At 27.2% G+C, this 20,274-nt stretch overlaps 1 protein-coding gene and 1 long non-coding RNA gene across 4 annotated transcripts; one reads left to right on the top strand and one right to left on the bottom strand.

Moving 5' to 3' along the window:
- Positions 1 to 178: 178 nt before the first annotated feature.
- On the bottom strand, positions 179 to 3,001 carry LOC128385452 (uncharacterized). Of its 3 annotated transcripts, none has more exons than XR_008324732.1 (4): positions 2,862 to 3,001; positions 2,452 to 2,487; positions 2,255 to 2,376; positions 179 to 1,345 (listed from the first exon to the last, which is right to left on the bottom strand). It is a non-coding gene; the product is annotated as an uncharacterized LOC128385452 (long non-coding RNA). The 3 variants fall into 3 exon arrangements; XR_008324733.1 differs by lacking the exons at positions 2,255 to 2,376; positions 2,452 to 2,487 and adding exons at positions 1,439 to 1,696; positions 1,771 to 1,844 and having other exon boundaries at positions 2,862 to 2,970; XR_008324731.1 differs by lacking the exons at positions 2,255 to 2,376; positions 2,452 to 2,487 and adding an exon at positions 1,439 to 1,844 and having other exon boundaries at positions 2,862 to 2,970.
- On the top strand, positions 2,983 to 19,235 carry LOC128385429 (tyrosine kinase receptor Cad96Ca-like). The gene is made up of 7 exons (XM_053344290.1): positions 2,983 to 3,797; positions 4,550 to 4,708; positions 14,272 to 14,480; positions 14,946 to 15,264; positions 15,878 to 15,988; positions 17,590 to 17,765; positions 18,442 to 19,235. Exons 1-7 carry the CDS (start codon positions 3,740 to 3,742, stop codon positions 18,964 to 18,966), a joined length of 1,557 nt encoding a protein of 518 aa, XP_053200265.1. The 5' UTR covers positions 2,983 to 3,739; the 3' UTR covers positions 18,967 to 19,235.
- Positions 19,236 to 20,274: the final 1,039 nt, after the last annotated feature.

Below are 20,274 nucleotides of genomic sequence, written 5' to 3'. Positions count from 1 at the left end.
AATCAATTAATCTAAACCCAACAATTAGCTCTCCAAATTGAAAAATCAAATTAGAAAACAAAACAAAAATTCGATCGAAATTAAAAGAAACAATTAATCGTTTTCGAAATGATCAAGACTGGAAATCAATTACAACAATTAGTTGATTTGTTGACAGACAATTCAAATATCATCTGATTGCAAATGTGAATTATATTGGAAAAGGGAAAAACTGTTTCTAATTAGTTGATTGTCGTAAAATTAACATTTCTCAAGGTAAATTCTTTGATTATAATTGAACAATTAAAACGCAGAAAAGTTGAACAATTAAAAGAGTTTATCAATAGAGAAGAAGATTTTTGTTACAATTAGTAGTATTTTTGATTAAATTGAACAATTAAAAAGCCTACACAACTGTCACATGAACTTTTAATTTAACTTTTGATTAAATTTGGATTAAATTGTTAACAATAAACAATCAATCAATTGTCACTTTTATTTTCAATCAAGTATCAAATGTTTGTCTTTTTTTGTTACTTTGCTAAATTAATTGTCTTCTAATCAACAATTAGAATGGATTCTAATTTAAATACTTCGACAGGTCTAAGAATAATCAAAAAGAAAACGAAACAATTAAAACTAATGACGAAACTAACGTTTTCTTACTTTCACTCAATTCAATTGATAACAATTAAAATTGGAGTCAAATTACACAGAATTAGAGTTGATTAGTCGATTGAGAACATTAATTAATATCCTTGAATGATTAATTTTCTCATTTTAAATTGTTAATCTGTAAAATAATCAAATTGGATTAACATTATCTCCGCATCTTCAAACGTTTTGGTTAACTGGATTTCGTTTCGTTTTTTTCCCCGGTTAATTAGTTAATTGTCCATTAAATTAACCAACTCTTGGAAAAGTATATTACTCTGGATGATTAGAGAAACACCAAATTTCCGGAATTAACAACAATTTAAACTCTTTTTCTTACTTTTTATATGATCTTTACTGTTGTAAACTCTAAAAACCCACGCAATTGGATTATTTCATTTACTGTTATTGCTTTTTACTCAATTAGACATTTTCTTGGACAATCAATCAAATCACTAAATTTGATTCACTTGATTGTTGCTGATGATGATCAACAAAATATCTAGCACTTTACCTGAGATTGTAAATCATTCCGTAATTAGTTTGATCACCGTGAGAGTTTCAATTGATTGGTTATCTATCAAAATAGATAAATTCAGTTCTATCATATTATTATTGCAATTTTATTCTTATCAATTTCCAATGAGAATAATCATTAATTCAGCTGAACGATACGATAAATGAGCCCCATGAATGAACCAGATGAAGATTTCTGAAAGACAGGAAGATAAAGAAGAGAGAGAGAGAGAGAGAGAGAGAGAGTTGAAGATCAATACAAATACTATTTATCGGACAATTAACTTACCTCTACAATTTTAAAAGGTAAACAAAATTCAACATATGATCAATCAAGAGATTAATTAAATTAACTGAATTCAACGAATTTCAACCATTCAAATTTCTTGTTATTTTCATGGAAAGGGTAAGAATAAATCGATTACCTGATTAAGGAGCCAACAGGTTGATAAATTTTCTAAATTATCACAATTCATCATCTCCAATGATTAACCAGCGATTATCCTGTTGATGATAACCAAGAATAGAGAAGAGTTTTTTCTTGGGCCTTGGTCATCAAATTAGAATTTCAAATGAAATCATAAGAATTTTTTCTTCTAATAACCATGGAATTCACTTTACCTGTAAATAGAAATACTCATATTCCTATGAGCTGATCTTTCATCAAGGAGAAGAAGAAGAAGAAAAAAAAAACTCTAAATGAGAGAGAAAAGAACACAAAGGATTTTGGAAGAAAAGAAACAATCAGATGAAGATCACAATAAGTGGAAGAAGAAGAAGGGATGGAGATAAGAAAATTATGGAACATGATAATTGATAGAGAGAGAAAGTAGTTCTACAAGTATTGATGAGAAGTCTGGAAGATAAAAGAGAGAGAGAGAGAGAGAGAGAGAGAGAGAGAGAGAGAGAGAGAGAGAGAGAGAGAGTTGAAGATCAATACAAATACTATTTATCGGACAATTAACTTACCTCTACAATTTTAAAAGGTAAACAAAATTCAACATATGATCAATCAAGAGATTAATTAAATTAACTGAATTCAACGAATTTCAACCATTCAAATTTCTTGTTATTTTCATGGAAAGGGTAAGAATAAATCGATTACCTGATTAAGGAGCCAACAGGTTGATGAATTTTCTAAATTATCACAATTCATCATCTCCAATGATTAACCAGCGATTATCCTGTTGATGATAACCAAGAATAGAGAAGAGTTTTTTCTTGGGCCTTGGTCATCAAATTTAGAATTTCAAATGAAATCATAAGAATTTTTTCTTCTAATAACCATGGAATTCACTTTACCTGTAAATAGAAATACTCATATTCCTATGAGCTGATCTTTCATCAAGGAGAAGAAGAAGAAGAAAAAAACTCTAAATGAGAGAGAAAAGAACACAAAGGATTTTGGAAGAAAAGAAACAATCAGATGAAGATCACAATAAGTGGAAGAAGAAGAAGGGATGGAGATAAGAAAATTATGGAACATGATAATTGATAGAGAGAGAAAGTAGTTCTACAAGTATTGATGAGAAGTCTGGAAGATAAAAGAGAAAGAGAGAGAGAAGAAAATAAAGAAGGTCGAAAGAGAGAAAAGAAAGAGTTGAATGTTCATATAAACAGTTTCCCTCATTTTCTTTGCTGGATTAGTGTTGATTCTCAATCGTTGGTTCAACATTTTCTCTTTCTTTTCTTTCTTTTTTAGAATTACTTACCACTTGTTCTTCTTCTTCTTGGATCCTCCTTTTCATCCTGAAACCATGATGATGATGATGATGATGAAGATGATGAACACAATGGAAAAAGTCGATCTTTTGGAGGACGACGACTAAAAACAAACCAAACTTCATTTCTACCTGAACGCAAGTGAAGAAACAACAACAACAAACATTATCACATTTCTCAGTTTCTATCAACAATCAACAGTCAATTAACAAACCAACCAACCAATCAATCACCAAACAGTAACACACCACCAACAGGATCACCATTTCTACCTCCACCATCACCTCATCACCTCATCATCTCACCTTTATCACCACCGTTGACAAGAAACAAGTAGAATAGAATTTTTTATTTCTTCTATTCTCACATCATCAACATTTTTCTCTTTTCTCTCATTTTCCTTTAAGTTTATTCTCAAAATTTTCTTTCTTCTCTTTTCAACCATTTAAAATTCTATTCTCTTTAATCATCTCTTTTTTCTGGTCATTTTCTTTTTTCCTCATCATCATCTCTCTCTCATTTCAACAGTTTCAACGAGTCATCATGTTAATTGTCTCTAATTAGTGTTGTTATTGTCATTTAACGTTTAGATTAACAAACGGATTGACTTTTGGTTTCTCTGTGAATTTTTGATTACATTTACATTTACTAATCCAACTGTTACCAAGCGATTAAGATAATATGTAATCCATTGGGTTTATCATTGGTTCAAGTGATTTTCTTTTCTGTGTCCAATTGTCTACTTCAAATGTGACTAATCAACTATCTGGTGTTAATTGTTTACTGGTTAATTCTCTCATTAATTTGGGTCTTCTCTCAATTGTTTACCTATAAATTTTGATAATCACAATCAACACAATAATCAACCATGGATACTTTATGTTTATATTTTCCTCTTCTCCTATTAATTGGCCTTTCTGATCAAGGTTTGTGTCTCATGTTTTACAATTTGTTCATTAGATGATTTCAATCATCATGAAAGACACAATTTAATTTACCAAAATGATTAACCAAACAAGCTAATCAACTGAAATCATCATTGTCGTCATTATCATGTTTCCTCTTTCTCCATATATTATTTTTATTATTAATATTATTTCTTATCCAATGAGCCTAAGGAATTATTTTTATTAACCTTACCCTTGAATCTGGTGATGATTTTCATCACCATTATCATCAATATAATCGTTAATATCATCATCAGAATCAACAACAACCATCACATGAGTTAATTTTAATAGTAACCATTTTTTTTTAGGTAGAAAATCATTAAAATTTGTTCTCGATCGTTAACCTTCAACAGGTAGGAAAAAGTAATATACATTTTCTCAATCGCCAATCATAATCATAATCATCGTGTAAGAAAACTACTGAATAATGTTACTAATAAGATGAAATTAGATGATTAAACTGTCAAAGTGATTATTTTCTCAGGTAATTAGTGAGGTGAATGTGTCTGTGTTGAGATGATTTTGATTAACTTGATGAAAAGAGGAAAAAAAAAGTAATAAAAAAAAACAACGACTCATCACATTTACCTGATTCGCTTGTTAATTTGCCAGCCAAATTTTGGCTTTGATGGTTTTTTCTTTACCACCAAAATCCGTTGTCACAATCATCAATTTCGTTCACCAATTAACTAATTGTCTTCTCTCTTTAATCCTTTTCCTATATACAGAAGATTTAATCTCAAATGGATCTAGTGTATTCAAGGAACTAAAGTTAATCCCTTATGATGCAATATTGGATGAAACAGTTACACCAACATCATTATCATCTTCAAGCAGATCACCGGAATCGGATGATAATCCTCACCACAATCAAGACGAAGACGAAGGTAACAATTGACTATTAATCTCTATTATTATTTTCTTATTGTCATTCAATCATCATCTTATCAAGAAACATCACTTTACTCTCTCTCTCTCTCTCCCTCTCATCACCTTTTTTCTTCTTACTGTTCACAACAATTAACTAACAATCAATTGATAATCTTTTTTGTCTTCTCAAGTGTTTGTATGTCTTTTCTATTGGACTAATCTTAATCTAATCAAGCATTTCGATACTTGAGTAACATCCTTTCACTTCAAACTGACCACTAGTCATTTAATATCTTCATTTACAGTTACTACGATTGATAATCAGACCTGTTGATTAACGTGCACACAAAAACACACATACACATTTGTCCTCTCATTTAAAATGTTAATAACTTGTATAAATTGTGTTGGACAATCAAGAAAGAAAGGGATTAGATTAACAATTAACCAACAAAGTGAAATATAATCAAGAAAATTAGGTTGATGAAGATGAGAGAGAGAGAGAGAGAGGGAGAGAGTTGACAAGGTAAATGATGAGAGTTAATGAAAATTAAGAAGCAGTTATATCATTAATGTCCAGTTTGTCCAAGCAACAGATTAACTTACATTTTGAAAAGACGGAAACTTAAGTATCACATCATCATCATCATCATGTTAGTGATGAGGATGATGATGATCATCATCTTCATCATTATTATTACTAACATGATATATATTAGTTTGAGACTCTCTTTCCGCTCTGCTTGATATCCTAACAGATAATCATCCTCATCATCTTCAGAATACCTGAAAATGTGTCATTATCATCGTCATCTTTATGTCTTCTTCCTTTTTATCATCATTCCCCTCTTGATCCTCATCATCATTTAGAAACATTATCTTTAATTGTAACTATTACAACGATGATAAAAATCATCAGGTATCATCTTCATTATCCTAATCTTTATATTCAAATTGTTTTCACCGAAAATCGTTTCACAATTTAAATGATGATTCTTATTGTTCCTGATCAACATACACACTTAAGGAACTTAACAATTAGTAAATTAAAGGAATCACCTTTATGAATTAACAGCTCACTAATCAACTAACTAACACAATCTATTAATTGTTAACACAATCAATCAACCATCTTTATTATCAATAATAATAATAGAGTCGTTGATGATTCCCTTTTTTGGACGGAAATAGTTGATGATTTAACTTTAATTTAAATTGTTGTTTTTATCGCCTCTCTCTCTCACCATCACTCTCTTAATTGTTGGCCCTGTTTTGCTTTGAAATAACGTGACAATTAACTAATTCCTTCACTATTAACCTGTATCTCCAATAAATAATAGTGACGATTTGAATTTGGTTATGTATTGAATATATAATTATCTATTATATATTTCCAATTGTAGTCAATTAATAAATTGTTACCTCTTTTTATTGTAATGGTGATGATAATTCAGTTGATAGTTAATTGTTAATACAATTGATTAATTTTTAATTAGTTGATTACTATTATATATATTAATACATGAAGTTAAGTTGATCTAATTTAACTTTTTTTTATACTTTTGTCTCCCTCATTTAGATTTGATTTTAATTGTTCATAGAATTAGTTTTTAATTTTTCTTATTACAATTTAATTTAGTTAACACTTACTTACCTTTTATTTTTGTCCCTTTGATTGTTAATCATGTTGTTGTTGATTTAGTGATAACAAGAATTAAATTGTTGATTGTATTACTCTTGGTGTTGGACAACATTGACCTGACAACAATTAACTACAATTAAAACATATCATTATAAAGGTTACTCGTTTTTTTTAATAGACAAAAAAAATTCAATCTAATTTACTTGAGACTATAAATTGTTACAATTTAATTGGTCTAGATGTTGGTCATATTGATCAAATACTATTTCGTAATTAACTAATTGTTATTTCAAGAAATGTAGACATACAATTGATTAGCTAATTTATAATTGATTGTGATGAAAAAAAAACAAATAACAAACATGAAAATTGATTGTGATATTTATAATACAATCAATTGATACAATTATTTATATCAAATGTTTTTCTTGATTAACAATTAGCACGGATCAATTGATTGTTACAAAATGAATCCGGGTTGTCCAATCACAATCAAACTTTGATTAAATTGATTTGCTAACCTTGATTGTTGAGTTAAATCCTACCGATTTACTTGATTACAATTAAAGGGAAAAAAATGATGAGCGTTAATCATCATTTTTAATTATAAAATGAAATCAAATCCGTTTATAATTTCAATCACAATCAACTGTAACTCTAATTGTTTACTAAAGTTAAATTTTCAATGATGTTTACATTGATCTAGAACAATTAACAAACAATTAAGATTCAACTCCTCTTAGATTTAGTTATTATTATTAATAATAATGACCATTGTATCAATAGATTAAACTACCTACACAATTAAGTTTACAATTAAACAGCTACTAAATCATTAAATCAGTCAATTAAGTTTCAATCTGTCCTTCCTCAGGTAGTTAACCTAAACCTGGACAATCAAATTTAATAACAAACACCCATGTAAATTGTTGCCTGATGCCCTTGACTAGATTAATATTCATTGGAGTTAATTGTTGTTGATTTAGATCTGTTTCCTGACTCTAATACAAATTAAACAATTTCTGAGGGTCAACCACAATTTACTGATTATGTTATCATTTACTTTTATCATTCATTGTTGTTTAACAATAGACTTTCAATGACCATTACAATTAAATCAAAAAAAAAATTTCTAAGGTAAAGAATGACTTTAATTGTAATGGACTAAACTACAATTAAAGCCATTCAAACAATTGATTCTCATTGAATTAATTTGTTAATCATTTACAATTTGAGAAAAAGTCTGTCAAAAATGATTCTAATCATTATCTCATGATTTGGATCAATTTGTTTTCGTGTTTATAATTAACATCTTAATTGTAATTGACATGCAAGTCAACTTAATCCATCTACTTGCACAATTAACTTGATTAACTTGTAATCTTTTTGTTTTATCAATCAAAATGATTTAACAAACACAACAGCAAACAATTAAAGGTTACAATTAGATTAACCTATGCTCATCATTAACAATCAATATATCAGCTTAATAATATTTAATTGATTTGAGTCAACTAACAAACTAACAAACTGTAAACTGAATTAAGACAACAATCAATAGATTAATCTGATTGTTTTTTTCATGATAATCGTGAGTTAATTATTACTAAATGAAGATGAAAACAAATTGATTGTTATAGTTAATTGTTACTTGTTGATCAGTCAAGAAAAGCTCATCTTAATCATGATTTTTTAATTGTTACCATTTTGTGATTGACCACCAATCAACCAGGATAAAAAAAAATGAAGATTTTGTTTTTCAATTGAACAATTAAACTAAATCACTCGTTGATTTTATTATTAGATTGAAATTTTTGACTATTTTTTTAATATGATTAAGCTTGATTGTTGATGATTAATGTAAGTGGATGACACTTGATTCTTGATTAAAGTTAACATCAACTTCTGGGTTAATTCATGTATATTAATTTTAATTTAATCGTCACGGTTATAATAATAATAAGAGTATTAAAAAATAGATTCCTCTTAATCCAGTTTCAATTGGATGATGTTTAATGGTGATTAAGATGATAATCAAGATGATTATGATGATAACCCAACCTTTAAATCAATTCAATGTATATTTTGATTTAGTTACTGTCATCTGTTGATCATCTAACTTTTACAATTCAATTGTTATTATTAGTTGATTACAATTTATTGATTACACCTTGACATTAACCAGGTATCAAATTTGATATTATGATTATCAATCAATTGAATTTTTCAAATCATCCCAATTGATTGTGAATCAATATAATCACTGGAAACAATCAATATCGTTACAGTTGAATTTAATATTGGAAAAAAAGTACGAAATGATTTAATTATCTTTACGATTTAAATTATTATATCTACGATTAATTATTACCTTCTCAATTGTAATAATTAAAAGTCAATTTGCTGTCTGATTGTCATAAAAAATCAGACAATTTGATTAGTTTAATTGGTATCTTCAAATGTATTACAATTAATAGTTAGTTATTATTGATAATTTGATATATATTATTATTATTGAGAAACAATTAACAGGATTGATTTGATTAAGTTAATTACTCTTTAAGAGGAAAAACTTTTCTTCCTTGATAAAACTAATTGTATTATTTTAAAAAGTTATTGATTGTTTTGAAAAATTGTTCTCAAGTAACAATTAACTTTAATTGTTTGTTAATTTTTTATTTTCACAAGATTAGTATGATCATTGATTAACTCAATTAGCTGATCAGTATCTAATTTAAGATTTAAGTTCACAGAAATTGTAAATAATGTAAAAGCTTCAATGGTTTCTAATGATCTGAATCAAAAATCTTAATCTTAATCACAAACAATCAGAATAGTAATCAAGCACAATCCCATTGAAGGATTAAAATTAAGAATCCAAAGAAAAAACTTTTCTTTACAATTTAGAAAGTTAATTGCTGAGAGAGAGAGAGAGCGAAGGGATAACTAATATCCCTTTAACAATTAGAATTGATTGTTGAATGAAATGGTTGATTTTCACTCTTAATTGTGTTAGATTTTAACGGTTGCCATTTATATTTTATTTTCCATTCGTTTACAATCAAATCAAAATCAGACAAGTGATTTCTAAATTTAGAACAATTTAAAAGTTTCTCTTCTCATGATTATAACAATTAACTTTTGTCTTAATCATAAATCATCCTCTTATTTCAATCGTCACAATTAATACACAATTATCATAATTATCACCAGAAAAGTATAACAACAATCAAAGGTATAAAATTGTTGTGATTTACTTGATTGTTTCAATTCTTCACGAATTAACAGATTAACTTTTTGTTTTCCTAAAGAAAATTAAGTTAATCTTAATTCTTGGTTAACAATTTAATCTCTCCAACAATTACTATTATCATTATGATTGTTAAGCTCTTCCTGTTGATGAAGATGATTTTTTAATGTTTCCGTATTGTGGTTGTTATATTAATCAACAATTAAAAACAATTGTCCTGTCGATTGCAGTTAAATTATATTCGTGATCAATTTGTTGGTGTAACATGAATTAAATTGTTTTCTAAATCCAATTAGTAACCATTTAGATTATTATAATATATCGTGATTTGATTCAAATCTATTTCTTTAATTGTGATTAAACAGTCCACATGATAATGATAATCCTTTAAATTGTTATTGTCTATCAAGGAAGCTAATACAGAGTAGATGGAGAAACAATAACAATTAACTAATTAACCATAATGATGATTCCAGTAACTAATCATTAAGACACTAAACCAATTAACTTTTTGTATAATTAATTGTCTTTAATTGTTTCAAAAGTTGTCTTTTCATCAACAATCAATCTTTAATTCAATTTTGTTGTAACAATTTAATGATTTTTTTTTTACTTTAAAAATCATCAATCAAAAAGTTTTCAGGGTTATCACTATTTCTGATCATTTCCTTGATTGTGTAATCAAGTGTCATTCAAACAACTTAAATTGTTTGACTGTTAATTTGTCATAAATCACACTAACCAACAATTTACTATGTACTTTAATTGTAATTACAGTTATTAACCATAGACCTTAAGTTTAATCACTGACCTCGGCTAATTTGTGCCTCTAATTGTATTCTAAATGTTTCGATCAACTTTTAAACATTTAAAAAAGTTAATCAGTAGCTAACCTTGATTAGTGTAAACTAAATTGTCACAATTTTCATTGATTGTTTCTAGTTAATTGTACAATTATTAATGAAAATTGTTTCTTACATTTAAATTGTGTGAAAATGATTATCATTTTAATCAGTAGATTAACATGAAACGTTAATTGTTGTTGTTAATCAGAACTCACAGAAAAGAGGGAAAGTTAATTGTAACAATTAGTTTTTGGACATGATGACAATTATCACAATTCTCATGATAGTTAGTTAATTGTTACTCTTCTGTAACACAATTAGAAATCCTCTGCTAACCTTGTTTTTGCTCAAATCGTTAACCATTAAAGCAAAAAAGTTGATTAAAAATCTTTAATCATCATTAAGATTTAAATGATTACATTAACTAAATTACAATCACATACATTTAATGTAAAATAAATTGTTGAAAATATTAATTTGATTGTAGTGTTGGCTTCCTTAATTTCATCAACAATCAGCTCTTCCTTAATTTTCATTTTAATTTCACTTTCATCTATTGAATTAATTTGATATTATCATTAAGCCCTAACTTTTTGTATTATAACAATCAACTTAATTACAATTACCTTTCAATTTTCACCTTTATCATGGTCATAATGATCACCATTATCATCATAATTTAGTTAATTGTGATGTTGTGTTAAAAAAAATATACATATTGATTCAATAATCAATAACTTATCATTACCTGAATAATAATAACAAAATCATCATTTAAATTGTTAGGCAACAATTTAATTTTCTCATCTTCAAATATTACTTGATTATATGTATTACTATAATAATGATAATCTTAATTGTTGATTCATCTTCATCAATCAATGATTACGATTGTTTAACTTTAATTGTGGTGATTGTGTTATACTTAATGTGATAAACTGTCAACCCTAATCATTTCAATAATTTCACTTGATTAACTGTTATTCAAATTGCTGTTGTGTTTTATTAACTAAAAAACTAATCATTTAATTTAATCGTGACTTAACTATAACAATTAACTGATGATTATAATAGTGTTGGATTATCACTTTTTCTGTGATTTATGATTACAGTTGAAAGTGATTGTTATTACAATTTAATGATCAGTTTGACGAAAAATTTATTGTTTCTGATCATCAACAGTTATCATTAACTAATATTAAGAACTAATTAACAATCAGATTACTTGATTGTATTGATTAGTTTACAATTAGCTCTTATTAAATAACAGACCTTCAAGAATTAGGAAAATCTATTGATTCTTAACCAGGACCAAAAGAAACTCTCAGAATTAAATCATTTGAAATCAAACATGATCGAACTTAATCATTTGTTAATCATTTAAGGCTCGTGAGTTGATTGTAAACTAATCATCTTCTTAATTGTTATATCAATATCATTGATCCTTCCTCTTCCGTCTTAACATTTATGATTTACTTTAATCTCAATATTAATCAACTAACTACATGAATAAGTGATTAGATTGTGATCATCAACTTGATTGTCGATTTTTCTGTTTAAATCAGTTAATCACGAATCCATTGATAACATGATTTAATTCAATTAATGGTCATAATTAAGGGAAAGTTGTAAGACTCTAAGACAATCTAATCAACTATTGGAGCGAAAATGTTTCTGATCTTAATTTTATCTCAGCAATTAAGGCTTGATTGTAGTTGATTTTACATATTAAGGTAACAATGTGTTAATTGTCAAACTATTGGATTAATTTTCCTCATCGAAGTGTTGATTAATCATTGATTGTTACTGACGGTTAAAAGTTTATCCTCTAATACCTTTGATTATCATGGTAATAAATATTGATTGTTTGAGTTTGTTGATTTATTGTCATTTAAACATTCACTATGATTATAATTGTTTTTAGTTAATTGTTGTTTTTTTAATGATAAAAACACTCAATATATCCTTGACATTGCAATGTCAAGGGTAAATTGTCATCATTAATTGTTTGTTTGCATTTAAATTGACATTCAATTGGTACTCAACTGGTGATGATGATGATCATCTTGATGACTCCTAATTGTTAAGGGTAAACAACAATCAGCTAACAACAATTACCGTTCAAATAATTACGCCATGTTGACAGTAATTCAATATTGTATTTAGGACAATTTAAAACATTGTCAGCAATTTAAACATCATCATTATCATTGTTGTTGATCAAATATATGGATAAAATTTTCCTTTAAATTGTTGGTTAATTGTTGATAACTTTTTCGCAACCAAAATCATGTTAATAAGTATTATTTAAGCTCATCCTTGATTCATGCTCTTGCTATTAACAACAATTAAAGGATTGTCATTGGTGGTTAAAGGATTTCTTAATTGTTGATCTTTGTGACCAATTAATCAATTTGATTCAGTTTGACTGAATTGATCAGATGAGAAAAGAAAACTTTTACAATCAGTTAATTTAGTTGTATCCAATTTGATCACAAACAATCAATTCAATCAATAAATTAACCCCACTTGGTGAATGAGTGAATCTTGATAATGAAAATTAAATTGATTGTACTAATCAGGAAAATTAAAAATGAGTAAATTATATAAATTAAATTAACTTTTTCCTTCTTCAGATTAATCCAATTGATTTTGATTCGGTTACAGGTCAATATTTAATTCTTGATGGTGTTAATTGTGATCGGTTTAATTAAATTGACAATAATGATCATTGATCACTGATCATTGTTAATCCTTTCATCTAATCAAAATGTTTTCCTAATTTTTCATTAGATAATTAAATTAGTGAACAAAGTAATTGATTTAACGAAGTGGTTGAAGTTCAATTGTCTAATTAGAGTTAGTGAAAAAAAAACAGTAACAATATTAATTAACTTGGATAATTGTAATTAAATTAACATTATCAACAATTTACTTGAAAGATTAGGACAAGGTTAATGTATTGTAAATTTAATTGTATTGTAATTAGTTGATGGTCAATTAATATTAATTGTTGATGAGTATTTGAAATGTAATAATAATCATCATTATCTCACCAACAATTAAAAAACTTTACACAATCAAAGTGGTTCTTATAACAATAAAATGTTTTCTAATCGTGAGAATCAATTGATTAAGTCGACAATCAATATCATCATTAAATTCAATTACAATTAGTAAATTAATTCCAACATTTTCCAATGAAAAAATCGTAATTTTTATGTTAATTTAAATTTAAATTGTTACCAATGAGAAACCTTGAAAAATCATTAAGATTAATCATCAAAGGAAGATGAATATTATTGTGAAGACTAACCTTTCCTTTAATTGTTGTTGATTGTGATTAACATTTAATAATATTGAATGATGATAATGATGAATACAATTAAGTGAGGTCAATTGTAATATATATTATTATCATCATGATTATTAATTGTTAGAAGAAAAAAAAATAAAGTGAAAGTTGTTAATATTAATCAGCAAGAAAATATATTTAAAAAATAAATGATTAACTAAATAATAACAATTAATAACCTGAGGCATTTACACAAAGTAATCACAACAATTGTAAAAACTTTAAATGAAAACAAATAATCACAATCAAATGAATACTTACAAATCATAATACACCAATATGATTATTAGTATTTCATCATCAAAACAACAATTAACTAACAGTTTCATTAACAATTGTATTAACCCAATTAATTTAGATTCCCTTTGAAATATAATATTAACTCAATTCCTCTTGTTGTAATGATGTTTTTTGCGATAACGATTAACCTTCCAGTTGAAAAGTTACTTAAATTGCTAATTGATTTAATTGTTTTTCTGTCTTTTCAGATGCTAATCAACGATCTCATAATGCGACTCCATCCTCATCCTCATCCTCATCCTCATCTTCATCATCTTCATCTTCATCATCAATTCCAACCACTAACATTTACAATGCATCAACAAAGATTTATATTGTTGCCATTATCGGTATTGTCCCAGCCATTCTTGGTGGATTAGTTTATTGGCTTAATTATTTTCGTAAATCATGTTTCAAGGTGATTAGCTGTTTCATCCCCAATTAGCTAATTAGATTAAGTAAACAACAAAAAGATAGTAATACAATTTAGATTAACTAAATCAATTGATACAATTGATTGATATTGAATTTGTAAAGTTTATCAACCATCAACACATCAATAACAACAACAATTATCAAACTTAATTGGATAACTGATTATACGGCTAATTGATTAACTTTACATATTGATTGGAATAATGTTAATAATCAACATAATTACTTAATTATTATAATGATAATCGTTGAAAATTATATCCTGAAAAAGTTTAACAACAATCAATAGTTGATTGTCGCTGGAAACTTGTTAAGTTTGATAAAACAAATGAAATCAAATTGATTTACAGGATTGTTGATTACTGATTGCAATATTTTTTTTCAATTGTCATCTTTTTAATTGTTCATCTGTTAATTGTTAATTCATTTCTTTCTAATAATAATTTAGAATCAAAGAAAAAAACAAGAGAATAAGAAAGTTATGGCTTCCAAAGGCTGGCATGGGAATTACATTCGTCCTTATCGTTACGAGGGTAAAGATGAGAGTACAATTAAATTGGGATCCGATGAGATGATGTCCACTCACGATGATAAAGATTTAATCACCTCCCCCATTGTCCGAAAAAAACGGACCTTCTCCATTGAATACCCTCGTCACAATTTAGAGTTACTTGATATTCTGGGCGAAGGAAATTTCGGTCAAGTTTGGAAGGCCAGAATTACTCATTTCCGTGAGATATCATATGTTGCCGTGAAAACCAACAAACGTAAGACCCAATTGAGTTAAATTGACCAACAATTAAACAATCAACAAGAAAATTTGATCACAATTAAGATTGAATAAGCCGCCTTAATCAATTTGAAAGTCAATCAATTGTCAAGTTGATTGTTTATCTTTGTTGCTATTGTTGATTTTTCAATGTTACCTCATTTGATTAATCAATACAACAAAATTAATCTATAATTGTCACAATTATCATCATGATTAATAAGAAATAATTTGATTTCGGCGTACTAATTAAACTTTTCACAATCAAGTACAACTGTCAATTGATGATTAGTTATACACAATCAGTTGATTTGTTGAAAATACTACCAATCATCATCAGTAATTACGATGACGATAATCCAGTAAGGTTAATAATCAAAAGCTTAATCATGATGATGGTTGAATAATTGTTAATACATGTAACTGAATTAAACTAATTTGTTTTTTTTTCTTAATTTTTTTTCTCGCTGATTACTTTTGATGACAATGAAAAAAATGGTGACCAATATTAATAACGTTATGGTGAATCTTTTTCAATGTACTTTCTCAATGATGGTCAACAATAATTATTTAATTGTACCTGATTGTGGTCAACTAATCATAATTATTAGCTGATTGTGGTGATAAAGATTGGGAGGATTTACTTCAAGAACTGGACATTATGCTGAAATTGGGTAAACACCCAAATGTTGTCCGACTTTTAGCTTGTTGCACTGAAAAAGGTTTGATATTTACCTCACTAATTGTGATGATTACAACTAATTTTGATTCTAATTATTTAGTAAATTGTCAATCACGATTTACCTTTATTCATCTTCACCTAACCTTCATTATCCTCATGTAATCATCATCAATTAATTGTTACTGTTTGTATATTAACCATTTTTCCTTGGCTCGAGTTGATTGTAATAACAATTTAAAAGTTTGATTTTTTTTTCATATTAAGTTAGTTAGTTAACTTTTTTTTTACCAAACTTTTATAACAACAATTTATTAATTCACCTTCAGGCCTTTCAATTGTTGTTATATTTATATTTATATTAGTATTTTATTATTATATTAACAATATAATAATTGGATATCGTCTTATATTTAACTTAAATTCATATTGTCATCTTAATCCTTGTTAGTGTTAATCTAATCAGTTAATTTGGTTATGGTCAATAAGTTGATGATTTAACCCGATTAAATTGTTATTATGTGGTTATTTTAGATTGTCCAGTAAAAATTAATTGTTATAATATATTTGATGATGATTATGAATTAATATATGTTAATCATGGTTAACAATCAGTAGCTTATTATTATTATATGATAATGATTTTGATAATATTATCAGATTAAATTGTTTGATGGTAATTTAAATTATCAGCATGATGAGAGATGGAAAATTATTTCAAGCAAAGTTTAAATTGTTACCATATGAATTACCTACTACTAACTAAACAATTTAATTCTGATTAACATGTAATCATAATTTAGTGATCAGTTGATTTTTGATTTACATGAAAAACAAGATCATCTTTAAAATTAGACTTGACCTAATTTCACTGATGAATGCATGGTAAATCATCATGATTAACTTACCGATTAATCTTGGTGACATTTAAATCATTGGGATGTGTTAGTTGATTGTTTAGTTAATTTAGTTTATGGTTGACAGGAAAAAAAAATTGAATCTTTTTTGCTTGATATTAAATATTTTCTCATTTCAGATTGAGACACTTAATTGTTTACTCTGTCTAATTAGTTTGTTCAACTATAGAGGTTAATTAAAGGTTGATTGTAATATTATCATGATTTAGGGTCAATATAATTTAATTAACTATTCAGTAAGTTAATTTGATTGTGATCAAAAGTTACGATATGATAACATCAATGATATTTTTAGCTTTCTAATTTTTTGTTTGGTTAGTAAACTTAATTGTTTCTGATTTTCACTTTTGATTACAATTTGCTTAATTGTCCGATATGATTAACTTTTTGTTAACTTCAATTAAACATCCTTGCTGTTATATATTGATAATTGTTGCGCTTTGGTTAATTGTTAACCTTGTTGTTGGTTTACCTTAAGGTGCATTTTAATTTTGTAACAATTTAACTTGGTAAAGTTAATCATCTACTAACAATTTACTAATCATTTTATGAGATGAGTTTCATTACATTGAAATGATGATCATGTTAATCTAATCCTTGACTGTTAATTTACTTTCTAAATCTCAATTTAACTCCTAATCATTTTCTCTAAGGACTTTCAGTTTTTCAATGATTGATTGGCTTTTCTTCATGATTTACTAATTGTGTTTTCTTTTTCTTAATTTAGTTCCATATTATCTAATCATGGAATACGTTGAACATGGGAAATTACTTAATTACATTAGACAATATCGAAAGGATAATCGCTATTACAATGATGGTTACTATCGATTCACAATCGCTGATTTAATCTTATTTTCATATCATATTGCCAAAGGAATGGAGTTCATATCGAGCTATGGAGTAAATTAATTGTTACCGATAATTTAATTGCTTCTTGTTAATTGTTGATAGAATCCTAATTGTCTGATTTAATCACAATTCAAAGTGATGATTTTCTTATCCTTTTCTATCAAAATTTTGTATTACTTTTCCTCTTGAAATGTTTATTTTATTCATCCGTTGATTATTTTCATTTGAAGTTGAATTGTATTGTTGTTTAATTGTATCAGTTGATTGTTGTTCTGATGATGATTAGGTTAATAATTTCGATTCAGTTATTAAGCTTAAGGGTTAATAACTTTCAACGATTAACTTAATCTTTTTCGCCATAAATTTTAAGTCATTGAATTGAATAATTTAATTTAGTTGTTTAAATGATCAGATTTTGCCAGTAATCATAACGATGAAAGTGATTGTGTTGAGATTGAAATTAATTGTTAATAACAATTAGTGTTTAAAAATGGAAAAATTATCAAATTATCTAAATTACTTTTATCATTTGAATCTTAATTGTGCAATAAGAAAAGGAAATCAAACAATCAACTTCCTCTGAACAACAATTTTCATCTTACAATATGAAATAATGATCACAATTAGTGAAAATGACAACAATTAGAAAACAGTTAACAAGATGTTAATTATTCTGTAAATTTAATTGTAACTTACTTTTCTCTTCTCTCTCTCTCTTAATCCACAGATAATCCATCGGGATTTGGCAGCAAGAAATATCCTAATCTCCAAAGATCGAGTATGTAAAGTAGCTGATTTTGGATTAGCTCGAAATGCGATCAATTATGATCGCGATGGGTACGAACAAAAAACTCGAGGAGCGATGCCGATCCGTTGGATGGCCCCCGAATCATTGAGCTTAAATATATTTACCGCTAAATCGGATGTTTGGTCATTCGGTGTATTACTTTGGGAGATTGTCACTCTTGGATCAACACCTTATCCCGGATTAACGGCCAGTGAAGTGGTCAAGAATGTCCGAGAAGGTTACACCATGGAAAGGCCACCAGTCCGTTGGTGTAACTCGGAGGTTTATACCCTAATGAAAGCGTGTTGGTCCAATGATCCCTCACAGCGGCCAAATTTTACCCAAATTAAATTAATTCTTGGACAAATGTTAAGCTCCCGACGGGATTATGTTGATCTTAGTGATTTCCAATCATCTGATCCTTATTACAACATAATGTACAGTTCACCTGGTGAAAAGGTTTAATTATTCATGCTGAGATTAAGACATTACCGGATTACAAAGTGACGATAATTGACACAAAATGCTAATATAATTAGAGTGATTTGACCAACAATCAAATTGAGTCTTTTTTTTTGTATTCCAATTTCATGTAACTTTTTTTCATATTCAATCTGTAAATAGAAACACATAAGTTTTGTTATTAACAATTAATTACAATTCGATGGAAAATTTTTGTAAAAACAATTAACACAATTGAATTGCCTGTAAAAAGAAAAAGAAATCAATGTTAATTGTTGTTAATTGTCATAATTACTCTTTTGCTTGTAAATAATCAAACAATACGATGGAGTCTGAGTTTCTCAGTGAATGAGAAAACAAAGTTTTGATGAATTGAATGGATCAATTAATGATAATAATTAAGCTTTTCAACTTGGTTAATACACGAAAGTGATTTCAAATTGATTATAATTGTGATTGATAAGTTTCAACACCCTTTAATTAACATTGTGTTAAGAAACTTGTTGATTGTTGTTAATATTATTTCTTGTAATCTAATGATAATAATTGAATAATATTCAAGTCAAAAATGTTTGATTCTGATTGTTATGTATTATTAACATGATTACAACAAAAGGTAAGGTTAAATCAAGGTGATGGTGATGATGATGATTAAACTGAGTTAATTGTTTTATCCATTGTTAACCTTGAATTGTGAAGATATATTTATATCCATACGGAGTGAAACATCAGAATGTAATAATCAGTGAGATGATGATGATGATTAGAATCGTAATTATAATTATATTGTTCTGAAAGATTTTTAAATTCAGAGAGATGATGATGAAGATCGTGTTACTATTTGTTTCTAATTCGTTGAGAGAAACAAATGAAGGCCAACAGGATGAAGAAAATAATCAAGTTAATTGTTGATTGTAATTGTTGTTCTAAGGATTCATTTTGAATCCTAATCAACGTTAATTTTAACAATTAGTTGTTGATTTAATAAATTATCTTGATGGATATGAGGCAAAGATAAACGGTCAAGTTAATTGTTATATAAGACACTTGGAGAGATTTTCTGATTACTTTGACCAGTTTCAACAGTCAATAGATGACCAATGGATAATTAAGAGGTTAATCACAATTTGAAGTGCTATGTAAATATAAATTTAGAAAAAACAATTTACCATCAAGTGTCTTCAGGTTGGATTCTAATTCCAAGGATAACCCTTTTCTTTTTGCTTGTCAAGATGAACTGTTGGTCTTCTGTGGTTAGTTAATTGTGGATAGAAATTGATTAAACCATCATTTGGAACCATTCAACTATTA

Source organism: Panonychus citri, unplaced genomic scaffold (assembly GCF_014898815.1).
Source record: "Panonychus citri isolate SS breed McGregor unplaced genomic scaffold, ASM1489881v1 Contig00049, whole genome shotgun sequence".
Taxonomy (NCBI): Eukaryota; Metazoa; Arthropoda; class Arachnida; order Trombidiformes; family Tetranychidae; genus Panonychus; species Panonychus citri.
This window is presented reverse-complemented; position numbering and strand designations above follow the sequence as displayed.

Coding starts and splice junctions, on each gene's coding strand:
- LOC128385429 (XM_053344290.1), top strand. CDS start 3,740: ATGGATACTTTATGTTTATATTTTCCTCTTCTCCTATTAATTGGCCTT. Junction 4,709..14,271: donor CAATCAAGACGAAGACGAAG/GTAACAATTGAC, acceptor CTGTCTTTTCAG/ATGCTAATCAACGATCTCAT. Junction 15,989..17,589: donor AGCTTGTTGCACTGAAAAAG/GTTTGATATTTA, acceptor TTCTTAATTTAG/TTCCATATTATCTAATCATG.